Below are 12,208 nucleotides of genomic sequence, written 5' to 3' on the forward strand. Positions count from 1 at the left end.
GTACAAATTACTAAGCTTCACTGTTGTCCTGGTTAGTTTTGTCAGCTTGTCACAGGCTAAAGTCCTCTGGGAAGAAGGAGCCTCAGTTTTGGGGCGGCCTCTGTAACACCAGGCTGTAGGCAAGCTTGTAGGGCACTTTAATTAGTATTTGTTGTAGGAAGGACTATGGCCTCCAGGTTCCTGCCACGTTTGAGTTCCTGTCCTGACTTCCTTCCCTGATGAACAGTGATGTGAAGGGAAGCCATATAAACCCTGTCCTCCCCATGCTGCTTTGCTCATGGTGTTTCTTCACAGCAATAATGTGATCACTGGGTCACACCATGATACATGCATGTAACTTGCTTAAATCCTGTCCACCCTCTCTACTCTACCCTCTCTTCATTTTCTGGGTTCTTTCCCCTTCCCTAGCAGTCCCTATTATACTCTGAGGCTCTTTAGTTTATGATGGGAGAAAACTTGTGATACTTGTCTATCAAGACCCATGTAGTAAAACTGGGTCTTTGTGAGTGACACACTTTGCAGCTACTCACATCTGCTGTCTTGGTACTAGCTCAGACAGGATATAAGTGGGAAGATATGACTGTTCTAATGAAACTATAGAAAATAAATTCCCATCATTGTCACATGTCAAATATACTCTCTTGATCTCCCCCAACCATTTAATCATTTATTGTTCCAGGACTATACAAAACCAGGCAACGGACTAGATTCAGGCCAGTGATCATATTTTCCTGGCTTCTGATCTAATTGTTTATTTATTTTTTTATTATTTTATTCATTCAGATATTTGTTTACCTATAGAACAGTTTAGAATTTACCAAGTCCAGAAACTTCCTTCCTATCTCTGCCCCAGAGAATGGTATAGTTCCTGGTGTGTTTTAAGAGAAAAAAGTAATGAATGATTGAATAAAGGAATAAACAAAGGAGAAAGATGTAAATCTTGGCTATTTCTTCTGTCACTGCATGATTACACATCTTAGGATATGAATGAGAAATACTATCTAAACAACAGTGATAAATTTTATAGGCTTTGGAAATGTTATTTTTTTTTATTTGAAGGTAACATTTACATTTGTTTGTTGGTTAAAAGTGCTCTCAAAGTGATGTGTTTAGGATATATTGACATTTTCTGTGCTAATCTGGGTAAATGGATAAACATAAGACAGGAAGTTTTTAACTAAAGGGAAATTCCATTGAATATGCCTAATGACAGCTTTATATTCTACAAACTGTGTATCTTAAGTAGTAAAATCTAGGGTTGAATTACAGCAACGCAATAAATCATTTTCTAAGGGATTAATTGGCATTTTAAAAAGACAGCATGTTGCATTTGTTAGTTTTTCAGTGTTATAGTACACAAGATACTATTACAAATATTTTAATCATGAAGACATAATGGACGACTGTTTCTTCACAGGCGAGATAAACTTTGGATCTGCATGGAGTTCTGTGGAGGCGGCTCCTTACAGGATATATATCATGGTGAGACCAGAGTTGCTTTTTAGATGCTAAGCAGAGTTTCTTAGTCTGTTACCTACTATATCCAAACATTAATACTGTTTAAGAAAAGAAAGCTATGCTTTATTTTTGAACTGCGTGGTGTGTACGGATGAAAGGGCATTTACTCTACACAAGAGAAAGCTGCATGCACTGGAATCACATGCTCGCTCTGAAGGAACATCACAGTTCAGAGCTTCAGACTCTGCCCTTGGTGACAGAATAGCATGATACCTGAGTGTGATGCTTTAAAACAGAATGTTCCTCATAAGCTCTTATGCTTGAATGTTTGATCCCCAGTTAGTGGACCTGTTTGGGAAGGATTAGAAGGTATGCCCCATATTGGAAGCAGTGTGGCCTTTTGGAGGAGGTATGTCACTGGGCATTGGTGTTGAAGTTTCTTTCTGCCTGCAATTTGTGTACCAGATGTGAACTTTCGGCTATTGCTCTGGCACCATGCCTCCCTGCCTGCCACTATGATGATATGCTTTCCCACTATGATGATAGTGAACTCACTCTCTAAAACGGTAGGCAAGCCCCTGATAATTGCTTTCTCTTATAAGTTGCATCTTATATGGTGTTTCCTCTCAGCGGGAGAGCAGTAACTGAGACACTGGGTGATAGTGATGCTGAAGTCATTGACTTTGCTCTCAGGTGTTCATGGAGCAGCACTTGAATGTTTGTTCTCTTAGTGCAGAAATATGGGGAATTAGAAAATGATTAAAACCATTTTTATTGAAAGTCAGTGAGCTACAAAAGACTCCTAAGATAAACTGTTTGCTGTTTTCGGTGGGATTTTTGTTCTGTCTCCTGTTTCTATCCTGGTTCTGACTGGAGTAGGCTTATTCTTTCTCTGCAGGTTTACTTTTTGATTAATGTAAAACACAGTATCTTAATAATTCAAGAAGTTGATTTCTTTGAGGAAATATTTGTACATTTTCTCTTGAATTCCTGTTCTCAAACACAAGGCCTCTTAGTAATTTCAAGGTTGATTGTATTAAAGAAGACGGTGAAAGGCCATTTTGGTGGGAATTTTACTATTCAGAGTTCCTTTCCTAGCACTTAATCTTTCTGGTGTAGGTTTTATTTAGCATAAGAATGGCACAACAGTGGGATTGTTGCTGTGTTTTTGTTCTATGGACTGGTGTTCTAGTGTATTCTAACCACCACAGTTAAAGGACGAGAAAGATGGTAGGTTTTATGAAATCATCTTCAAATCTTAGAGAAACATATACTCAAGCCATAGCAAATGCACACACAGGAAATATTATGTACGTCCAGAGAATAAGCTATCACTGCCGTTCTTTCAGTTTTCAGTGAGTGAAGTAATTAAGTATGTAGCAAGCAAAAGTAAAAGAAGATAGCAAGTGGCAGATAAGTAGAAGCTTCAGATCGCACAGCATCAAATCAGGACTTTACAGCGTCCAGCAAAAATGCCTGAGATGGCCTCATGACAGGGCAAAGACACCACCATCAAATGTGGCCTTACAAACACCCAGCAGAAACTGAATGGGGAAGTTGCTGCCACTCGGAACTCCCAGTTGAACTTTCTGTCCCTGAATGGGTTTGTAGCTTTCCTTCCACTGGCATTTTATGTGTGGGAGATAAACAGCAGCAGCCTCTGTTAAAGCTTCTTCACCTTTTAGCTCTTCTCAGGGATGGGATATTTTTAACACCTTTCCTGCTTTGCTGGTTTTCTCTCTCCCATTACAGAGTTAGGGGCCAGCCTGACCCAAGACAGGAGCTTTTGGAGGAGACAAGGAGGGCCTCCTCTTTTTTCACAATCTTGAAACAGCACATGGCAGTCTATCAGTATAATTTACATTACAATTATGATAAAAAAAATTTAAGGCATATATATTGCTGTGGAAAATGTCTATGATAGTGAAAAAGCAAGTTTTACAATCATGTGTGCTGAGTTAATTTTTGCTTATTTGTATGTTCATACATTTAAATCTACAATGGTTCCACTTATAGGCTTTCTGACTTAGCAATAGTGTGAAAGACATATGCATTCAGTGCAAACCATATGCCAATTTTGACCTGTTCCCAGACTGCTATTCTAATCTCAGGTATAGTGAGAGCTTATGTGGTGTGGGATGTCCTTCTGTGTATGTGCTGCTTTTACTGGTTGATGACCAAAGCTGTTTCATCAAAGCAGAGTAAAGCTAGACGGGAAGTCCAAACAAAGATTACGAGCCTCACGGTAAAATAAACACTAGTAGAAATGGGTTAATTTATAGTTAGAGCTAGCCAGTAAGAAGCCTAAGACATTGGCCAAACAATTGTAACTGATATTAAGCTTCTGAGTGGTTGTTTGGGGACAAGCTGGAAGAGAGAAACTGGTCCAGTGGGACTGCAGGCTGGAGAAAAGCCATTCTGTCAACCCTCATTACTCTTGGTTATGTTTCTAGATAGTGGTAGCAAGTACAGATCCCACTGAGCAACAAGACCCTTAGGTAACTCAGGAATGCTTAGCTGTGATATCATATGTTGGTGTATGTGATGTGTTGGTATATACAATTTTTTTTTTACCTAGAATATTGTCAACCTAAAATGGATTTATCCAGAACATCACCCATTATAAGTTGAAAATCATATAAAATGCCTGTATAAAATGAACTTACAGATTCTAACCAAACTTTTTGTATTATTGAGTAATACCCTGGGTAAGGAAGAGACCTTTGCTTTCTTAATTTCTGTATTGAGTAGAACTTTCATAGTGAACATACATTAATTTTATAACTACAATGGTAATACTTTTAGGGAAAATATTGATTTAAAGCCAGCTGTAATACATGTTACTCATCAATAAAGAAACCTTAATGAAAACTTAAGCCACTTGGGCATTCTTTAAACATCTGTGAATATTGGATCAGCAAGGTATAAAGTAAAAGCATAATCAGTTGAGTCATTCATTCGTTTATAAACACAGTGCAGCTTTTCTGTGCCAGGCGTTGTTTATAACACTGGAAATACAACAGTGATCATGTCAGACTTAAAAAGAATCAAAGTGAAAACTGCCTTTTGGGCATTGGGTTTAGTAAAATTCTTTAGTTATGTTGAGTCTGTTCTTAATGGGATTTATGAACTTGGTCACTTGGTGGAAAACTTGTTGCTTAATCTTACTAATAGTAATTTTCTTCTCTTATAGTAACTGGACCCCTCTCAGAACTGCAGATTGCATATGTTAGCAGAGAAACACTACAGGCAAGTCATATTTAAAGTACTATTTTTTACTAAATGTTTATGTGCTATGCATTACTGCTAGGGGACAAGATAATTGGTTTGGTAAACTCTTGAAAACTTTAAATATAGTTGTATTATTTTACTTATTTGCATTGTTCTGTTTTTGTGGTGCTGAGGGTGGAAGCCAGGGTTTCACACATGCTAGACAAGTACTATGGACCAAATTATATCTCTGGCCCTTAATGCATATACAAACTGTTAGAAATGCAAGCTGTATTTACAATTAAATGCTATAAAGCCTAAAGATTACAGTATAACCTAGACTTCAAGTCCTGTGGGTCTGTATATTCCTCTTATAATAAAGAAAGTTTTGAAAATTCAATAGTATCAGAGGAATTGAAATTTATTCTGATTCTAGTGGAATATATACTTTAATGTATGTTCAAGTCATTTGTACAATTTACTAAATGTTATTTTAGAAAAATGAGTGCTTCTGTCTGAGCTTTCTTTATCTTTCTCACTCTGACTCTGTTGTCATCTATGATATTTCATTGTAATGAGTTGGTTCTTGGCACTTGGTTTTCTATAGAGTAAATAACACAGTGACTACTGCTCAGTGATGCTGTGTGATAAATCTTGCTTGTTTTCCTGTCTTTTAAAACCCTAGGGATTGTATTATCTCCACAGTAAAGGAAAAATGCACAGAGATATAAAGGTATGCATTCTATTTTGGGCCTGTTTTTCACTTTTAAATAATTTGTTTCTCACTTTTAAATACTCTAATTCAATCTCTGAGCAGACTTCTCTTGATTATTTGTTAAGTTTGCTACCTGAAATAAATTACAATATTACATGAGTGATGTATGGTAAGGCACATTACATTCTTAGAGTAGCATTGTTGAGGCATGGTCACATACTATTGGAGTCCGCTTGTTCGTCGTGTCCACCTGGCTAGCTTAGCCCCGAGATAACCACACAGAAACTATATTAATTAAATCACTGCTTGGTCCATTAGCTCTAGCTTCCTTTTGGCTAATTCTTATATCAATCTAACTCATTTCTATTAATCTGTGTATCGCCACATGGCAGTGGCTTAACAGGTAAAATTCCCAGCATCTGTCTCCAGCAGATCCATGGAGTCTCTCCGACTCCGTCCTTCTTCTTCCCAGCATTCAGTTTAGTTTTCCCCACCTACCTAAGTTTTGCCCTATCAACAGACCAAGGCAGTTTCTTTATTCATTAACCAAGAAAAGACAGATGGACCTCTCACACCAACATACAGTAAAGTTTGCCCTCTAAGTGTGGAGCTGAGTGGATTAGTTTGGGGTTTTACTCAGTTGGGTCTGGTTTAGAGGTATTTTGAGACATCATTCATGTAGGTCTGGCTGTCTGTCCTCAGATTTACTCTGTAGTTGAGAATATATTTGAATTCCTGTTACTTTTGCCTCTGTCTCCCAAGTACTGGAATCATAGACAAGTACCACTACACCTGGCTGGATTAGTGTTTTTATAGTTGTTTTGTTTGTTTTTTATTTCATTTGTAAAATACAAATTAGCTCCATAGCTTCTATAAAATCACAGTAAATTGCACGCTTACTGTATCGTCTAAGTTTGGCACTCTTGAGGTAATATAAGATGTCATTAGTAAAGTGTCTTTGTGGGCAAAAGACGCCTAGCAACTCTGTGCTCTACTCTGGCTCCCAGAGGACAGTGGTGCTGGCCAAGCTGACTTTAGCTCAGGCTGACAGGACTCCCGAGGGTGTCTCTACTGCATTCTTTAATGGAAACCCTTTTTCCTTTTGTTTATTTCTTCTTTTTTCCTTCCTTGTACCATTCTCTCCCTCTTTTGTTTTCTCAAGTTTTTAACTTAACCTTTTGTGAGAGAAATGACTCTTGTTGCTTTCGTAGTCTGTGATGGAGCCCTGGACTCTGTCCTCACATTCCAGTGTTCCCTGGAATGTAAGTAGATGTGTGGACTCCTGCTTTAGGTATTTACCATAAGCCCCTTCAAAGACACAAGCTGGGATCTTGTCCTTCGAAGGTAAATGAGTGCTGAGGGATGGCCCAGTGATCGGCATTGGATGACTGGGAAGGACTGGTAGGTTTTTGTCAGAAGTGAAGATTGGCATGTTCTCTAGGTTGAAAGAACAATCTGAACAGAAATGCCGAGTGAAGTATGAGGCCGTTTTGGAGACTATGATATCTGTATTATATTACTAAGCAGGGAGTGTGTGGGGTTTGCAGGTGATGAACTTGGCTGGGTAGTTTTGTCCCTTTGTGCAAGGACTTGTTTTAGACTTTGGGGACTGGGTAAGTTCTGAGCATCAGCACTGCCTCCACCCTTGTCTAAGCTTTCATCATACTATGATACCCGTATCTCTGTAGTAGCCTTCTTCCTGCTCTCATTGCTTCAATTCTCAAGTGCTTGCTTAGTTACCACACTATTTGACAAATAGAATGGCCTTTTAAAGTCAGATCATGTCACTCCCCTGCTTACCAGCACCATGGTTTCCCTTAGTACTCACTGAGAAATGCAGGTGCTCGGCCTGTAACCAGCAAGGTTATGTGTGATCCAGGCCCTGCATGCATTTCTCTGAGCTGGCCTGGAACTCCATTCCTCTTTCCTTTACACATTATGTCTCAGCCATGTACCAAGTTGTCTCTGACCCACCAGCTCCCAAATAATGACACTGAGACTTCTTATTAATTATGAAAGCTTGGCCTTTAGCTTAGGCTTGCTTTTAACTAACTCTTAGAACCTACATTAACCCGTATTTTTATTAATCTACTTTCTACCTCTGTCCCGTTCTGTGGGTCTGACTAGTTCTGCATCTCTCTCAAGCCTCTATTAACTCCTCTTACTTCTTCTCTCTCTGCCCAGAAATCCCTCCTATACCTCCTGCCTAGCTTTTTATTACACCAATCACAGCAATACACATTTACACAGGGTACAAATATCCCACAACATAACCACACTAGATTTGCTGTTCTTGGAATAGTTCAAGCTCATTCTGGTTTTAGGTCTTTGTGTTTGCTGTCCTTTCTTCCTAGAACATTCTTGTCTCAGATTTGGGTGTGGTTGTCTATACTCAACTTAATTAAGACCTCTGCTCAAATATCATCGGCTTTCAGAGGACTTCTTTCCATTCTTTGTTTTTTCCCCTCCCTTCCTTCCTTCCTCCTTCCTTCCCTCCCTCCCCCTCCCTCCTTTCTTCCCCCCTCCCTCCTTCCCTCCTTCCTTTCTTCCTTCTTTCCTTTCTTTTTTTCTGAGACAGAGTTTCTCTGCAGCTTTGGAACCTGTTCTGGAATTCGCTCTGTAGACCACCAGGCTGGCCTCGAACTTAAAGAGATCTGCCTATCTCTGCCTCCAGAGTGCTGGATTAAAGGTGTGCACCACCACCACTACCCGGCCCCGTTCTTTGTTTTCTGAGAGTTTGTTTCTTCCTGACTTTGACTCTTTTGTTGGGCCATAAATAATCATTTTTTATATTCTTTCTCACCTACACACACAAACACTGGAACTTGCTTATTACTGTACACCAGAGTTTAAGTGCCTGACTGGCAGTCAGCTGTCTCTCAGAGAAGGGAGGGATGGATAGAGAAAATAACAAATGGGTCAGAGTGATAAGGTTGTAACTTAGGAAAATCAACGAGACGGTGGGGAGAGAGCATAGTAAAGATTTGGCAGGAGTCTAACTGTGCAGAGGGAGATAGATGGGAAGCCCTGATGTGGGCTCTTAGCATCTCTTTCCTTCACCCATTGTCCCATAGATCAGTGGTTATGAGTGAGTGTAGCTCCACTTCATGGATGATGTTCTAGGGGTCTAGAACTCTCCATTTTCTTTCTATTTTTTCCCCTAATTTTTTGAGATAGAGTTTTTCTGTGTAGCCTTGACTGTCCTGGAACTCACTGTATAGACCAGGCTGGCCTCGAACTCACAGAGCTCCACCTGCCTCTTTCTCAGGAGTGCTGGGATTAATGGTGTGTGCCACCACCTGCTGCATCTACTCTTTTTCTCACTCCTTCCTTCTTTCTTTTCTTCTTCTGTTTCTTTGTCTTGTTGGAGGGATCTAAGAACATTTCCCTTGACCTGTAATCATACCAGCACATTGAATTAAAGAGTTTCCTGGTTTGGTGTGCTCATTTAAGCGTTACATGGGAGTGGCTGTGGACCCACAGCTAGTGATCAGTATGCGAGCTGACTCAACGCTCTTGACAAAGCCATTAGGGTAGAAAGCTCACCTACCAATAAGTAGGTAGTCATGTGCCAGCACTGGTCAGTTTGAGGGCGGGGAGCAGGCTTCTTAAGGATGGGAACTATAGTAGTCAAGTTTAAATAATAATAAGAGCAATTGAAATATGAGACTAAAATAACATTTTAGTGTGGCGATGGTATGTGATGGCCAAGAAATAGTATTTAGATGGAAATGTATCATGTCTGTGCTAGAATTCTTACCGTGTTAGCAAGGAGCCTTTTTAGGGGAGACATATGTGAACATCATGAGATTAACTGAAAGTGAACAACAATGTTTCCTGTAATTATGTAGCATTTTTGCTGAACACATTTTAAATTTAAGGATTTCTATGTCTGTGGCTGTGATTATTTGATATGTATAGTTAACCTAATATATATTTCACCTAATAAAATGTCTGTTTCCTACTCAACTAAAATGTTCTCCCTTTGAAGGGCGCTAACATTCTATTAACGGATAACGGTCATGTGAAGTTAGGTAAGTAAATCAGAGTTCATCACATGCACATGTTTTTCTGGAACATAGTTGAGTTTGGTTTGAGGTTTTGTTTGTTTTGTTTTTCAGAAGTACAAGTCCTCTGTCCTAGATCACCCCAGGGATATTTATTTTTTAGTGCTACAAGTCTCTGTCCATCCTTGGTCATCCCTAGGAATAAGTATATTTATTTTTCAGTGAAAATCTCATTGCAGGCCAGTCACCTCTCTGTCTCATTTCCCTACCCCTAAACAGGCATTAGTTTGTCCTTCACAGGAAACAGATCGTTGCAAAAATGCCATGAAGTTATATGCATTGGAACTCTTACGTCTAAGCCCAGGGGCTGGGCTTCCAGTAGGAAATCTCTATAAATTGTAACCAGAAATGAGAAGAAAAATTAAACAAACAAATAAATAAATAATATTTAGTAGCACCAAAAGTACTTTGTAGTTAAAAAGCAAACTATTATGTTTATATAAGAATATAATTTATATAAGAATACAATTTATATAGTAAATATTTATATATAATTTAAGAATATAATTTAGATGCTAAGTGTTGCTTTACTTTAAACAGTAACATATAAAGTATAATTAAAATAAAGTTCAGAACCAGTAATAACTCAGTATGAGTTTAAATCAGGAAAAGTGTTCAATATAGTAACTTTATTAACTGATAACAAGAATATACTAACAAATGTGGAAACTTGAAACTACTTAGGACAAATGAAATTTTAAAATATGCGTTTGTTTTCTAAAAATGTCAATAGGACTCAGGATGTTAGCTTGGTGGGAGCCCTTGTCCGGAAAGTACAAGGCACTGGGTTTGTCCCTAGCTCCACAACATAAACAGACTAACCAGATTGACAATATTTATCTAGTTATTAACATACAAGGTGCTTTTCCTAAGCAGCTGTCAGTGTGAGTGAGGAGAGCAGGTTTCACCCTGGTCTGTGAGGTCCTGTGCCCTCCGTGTTGTACTCATTGAGCCGTCTCTGCGAGCCGCTGAGTTTGTGCAGTGCTTCATGCCTGCTTTCCCTTAGGGCCGACTTAGAGTTGTAAACACACTAGAAATAGTAGAGCTGAGCTGAGCATGCTTGAGGAACAGTAGCAAGTCCCCACTAGTGACCTGCACTGTTCTGCAGAGGTAAGGATTTGGGGACTGTCATGTTTGGGGCCTTTTTAATTAGATGGGTTTAGCAGCGGGCGTCTTCGTCTGCGGTGTCCTTCTGGGTCTGGCAGAGAGTCAGTAGAACATACAGCTACTTAAAGGTCCTCTTTAGTAATACTCCTTGAGATAGAGATTCCTAGAAACTAGAAATTACATCAGTGTCAGTTTCAGTTTTCCCAAGCCCTTTGTTTCCTATCAGAATTATTTGGTCTTAACCTTTGTTGTTATTTCATTAATGTGAATTATATGGGAATCTATCTGGCTGTGTTACAGACTACTTTGTGATATTTTAATAGTCCACCAAGTTAGAAAACATGACATGTGTGAGACTGTTCCATTTCCGTGAAATTGATGAAAATAGTTATTGAAAGTTACTTTTGGTATTACCTTAAATGATTTTATTTCCTCTCCTATTTTTTAATAGCTGATTTTGGAGTTTCTGCACAGATAACAGCTACAATTGCCAAACGGAAGTCCTTCATTGGTACCCCATATTGGTAATTTTATTTTAATTTACTTAAAAAATATTGATTTATTGTCCTATTGTTATTAAATACAGCACTTCTTTAAAAAGAAGAAAGAAAGAAAGAAAGAAAGAAAGAAAGAAAGAAAGAAAGAAAGAAAGAAAGAAAGAAAGAAAAGAAAGAAAGGAAAGGAAAAGACTGGTCAGAATTCCTAGACCTAAGTCAGAATACATGAAGGAAGTCAGTGCGGTTAGTAATGTAAGCATGTATTCTTTTAGATGGATTACTTGGCCAAAAACTATCCTACATACTGATTTTCATGATGCAGGAAAGTCTTTAAAGTTTGATACAGCTGTTAGGTTTCTGATAGTTAAAACGTTTTAATAACACATGTTTAATAACAATGTTTTAACACATAGTTAAAACATTTTAATGTTTTTAATATCTATCCTTTTCTTCTTGCATGTTCCAATAATTATATTATTCACAGTTTTCAAAACCCTTGCTGTTTTTGGTGTTACTGGGAACTGAATCTATGACCCCAAACATGCTGAGTAAACAGTCTACCACTGAGCTGTCTCTCCAAACCTTTTTGCAGTCTTGGTTGACTGCAATCAAGGGCAGGCTTCTGGCCATTTGGAATCTTGCATGCCAGGCCCCAGTTCGGTCCTTGAACCCTTTTCTAGTAGTCTCTCATCCACAGACCTTCCTTTCCAGCCATACCTGTCTTGTAGATAGTCTTTACTATCTTAGGTAAACCCCTATCAGTGAGTACTTACTCTGCCCTATCATTGATTTCTTTTCTTACTCCATCATTTTGGCTACTTAGCTGCGTGCTGGGTGGCTTAGCTGAGCACTGACTGCAGTGATGGGCAGGCACAGCACTGATCTGGTTTTCCCCGCTGCATACTCTTGCCAGGACTTCAACATCAAAGCCCCCACTCTCCAACATCTCTAGTCTGGCCCTCAGTGCACAGTTGCATTACTGGTCTGGTTCGGTTTAAGTTGGAGACATGATAAATATAATTTCTTATTTGTATTTTTCAAATACAAATTTTTAAAAGTCAATTAGTGCTAAGATGACTTTATAGAAATCTTACAGCCCTGTCTTTTGCTGTGTCTAGCACTAGCCATTATTTTATTTATTTATTTTTAATTTA

At 38.7% G+C, this 12,208-nt stretch overlaps 1 protein-coding gene across 1 annotated transcript in view; it reads left to right on the forward strand.

The window, feature by feature from the left end:
* The window catches only part of Map4k3 (mitogen-activated protein kinase kinase kinase kinase 3), a 162,298-nt gene that overhangs the window by 77,062 nt on the left and 73,028 nt on the right, over positions 1-12,208 (forward strand). The window contains exons 4-8 of the mRNA XM_005360786.2: positions 1,418-1,482; positions 4,652-4,707; positions 5,354-5,401; positions 9,375-9,417; positions 11,009-11,081. Of these exons, the coding sequence (XP_005360843.1) occupies positions 1,418-1,482; positions 4,652-4,707; positions 5,354-5,401; positions 9,375-9,417; positions 11,009-11,081 (285 nt within the window). The remainder of the gene's footprint in view (positions 1-1,417; positions 1,483-4,651; positions 4,708-5,353; positions 5,402-9,374; positions 9,418-11,008; positions 11,082-12,208) is intronic.

The sequence above is a fragment of the Microtus ochrogaster genome, linkage group LG3, assembly GCF_000317375.1.
Source record: "Microtus ochrogaster isolate Prairie Vole_2 linkage group LG3, MicOch1.0, whole genome shotgun sequence".
NCBI lineage: Eukaryota > Metazoa > Chordata > Mammalia > Rodentia > Cricetidae > Microtus > Microtus ochrogaster.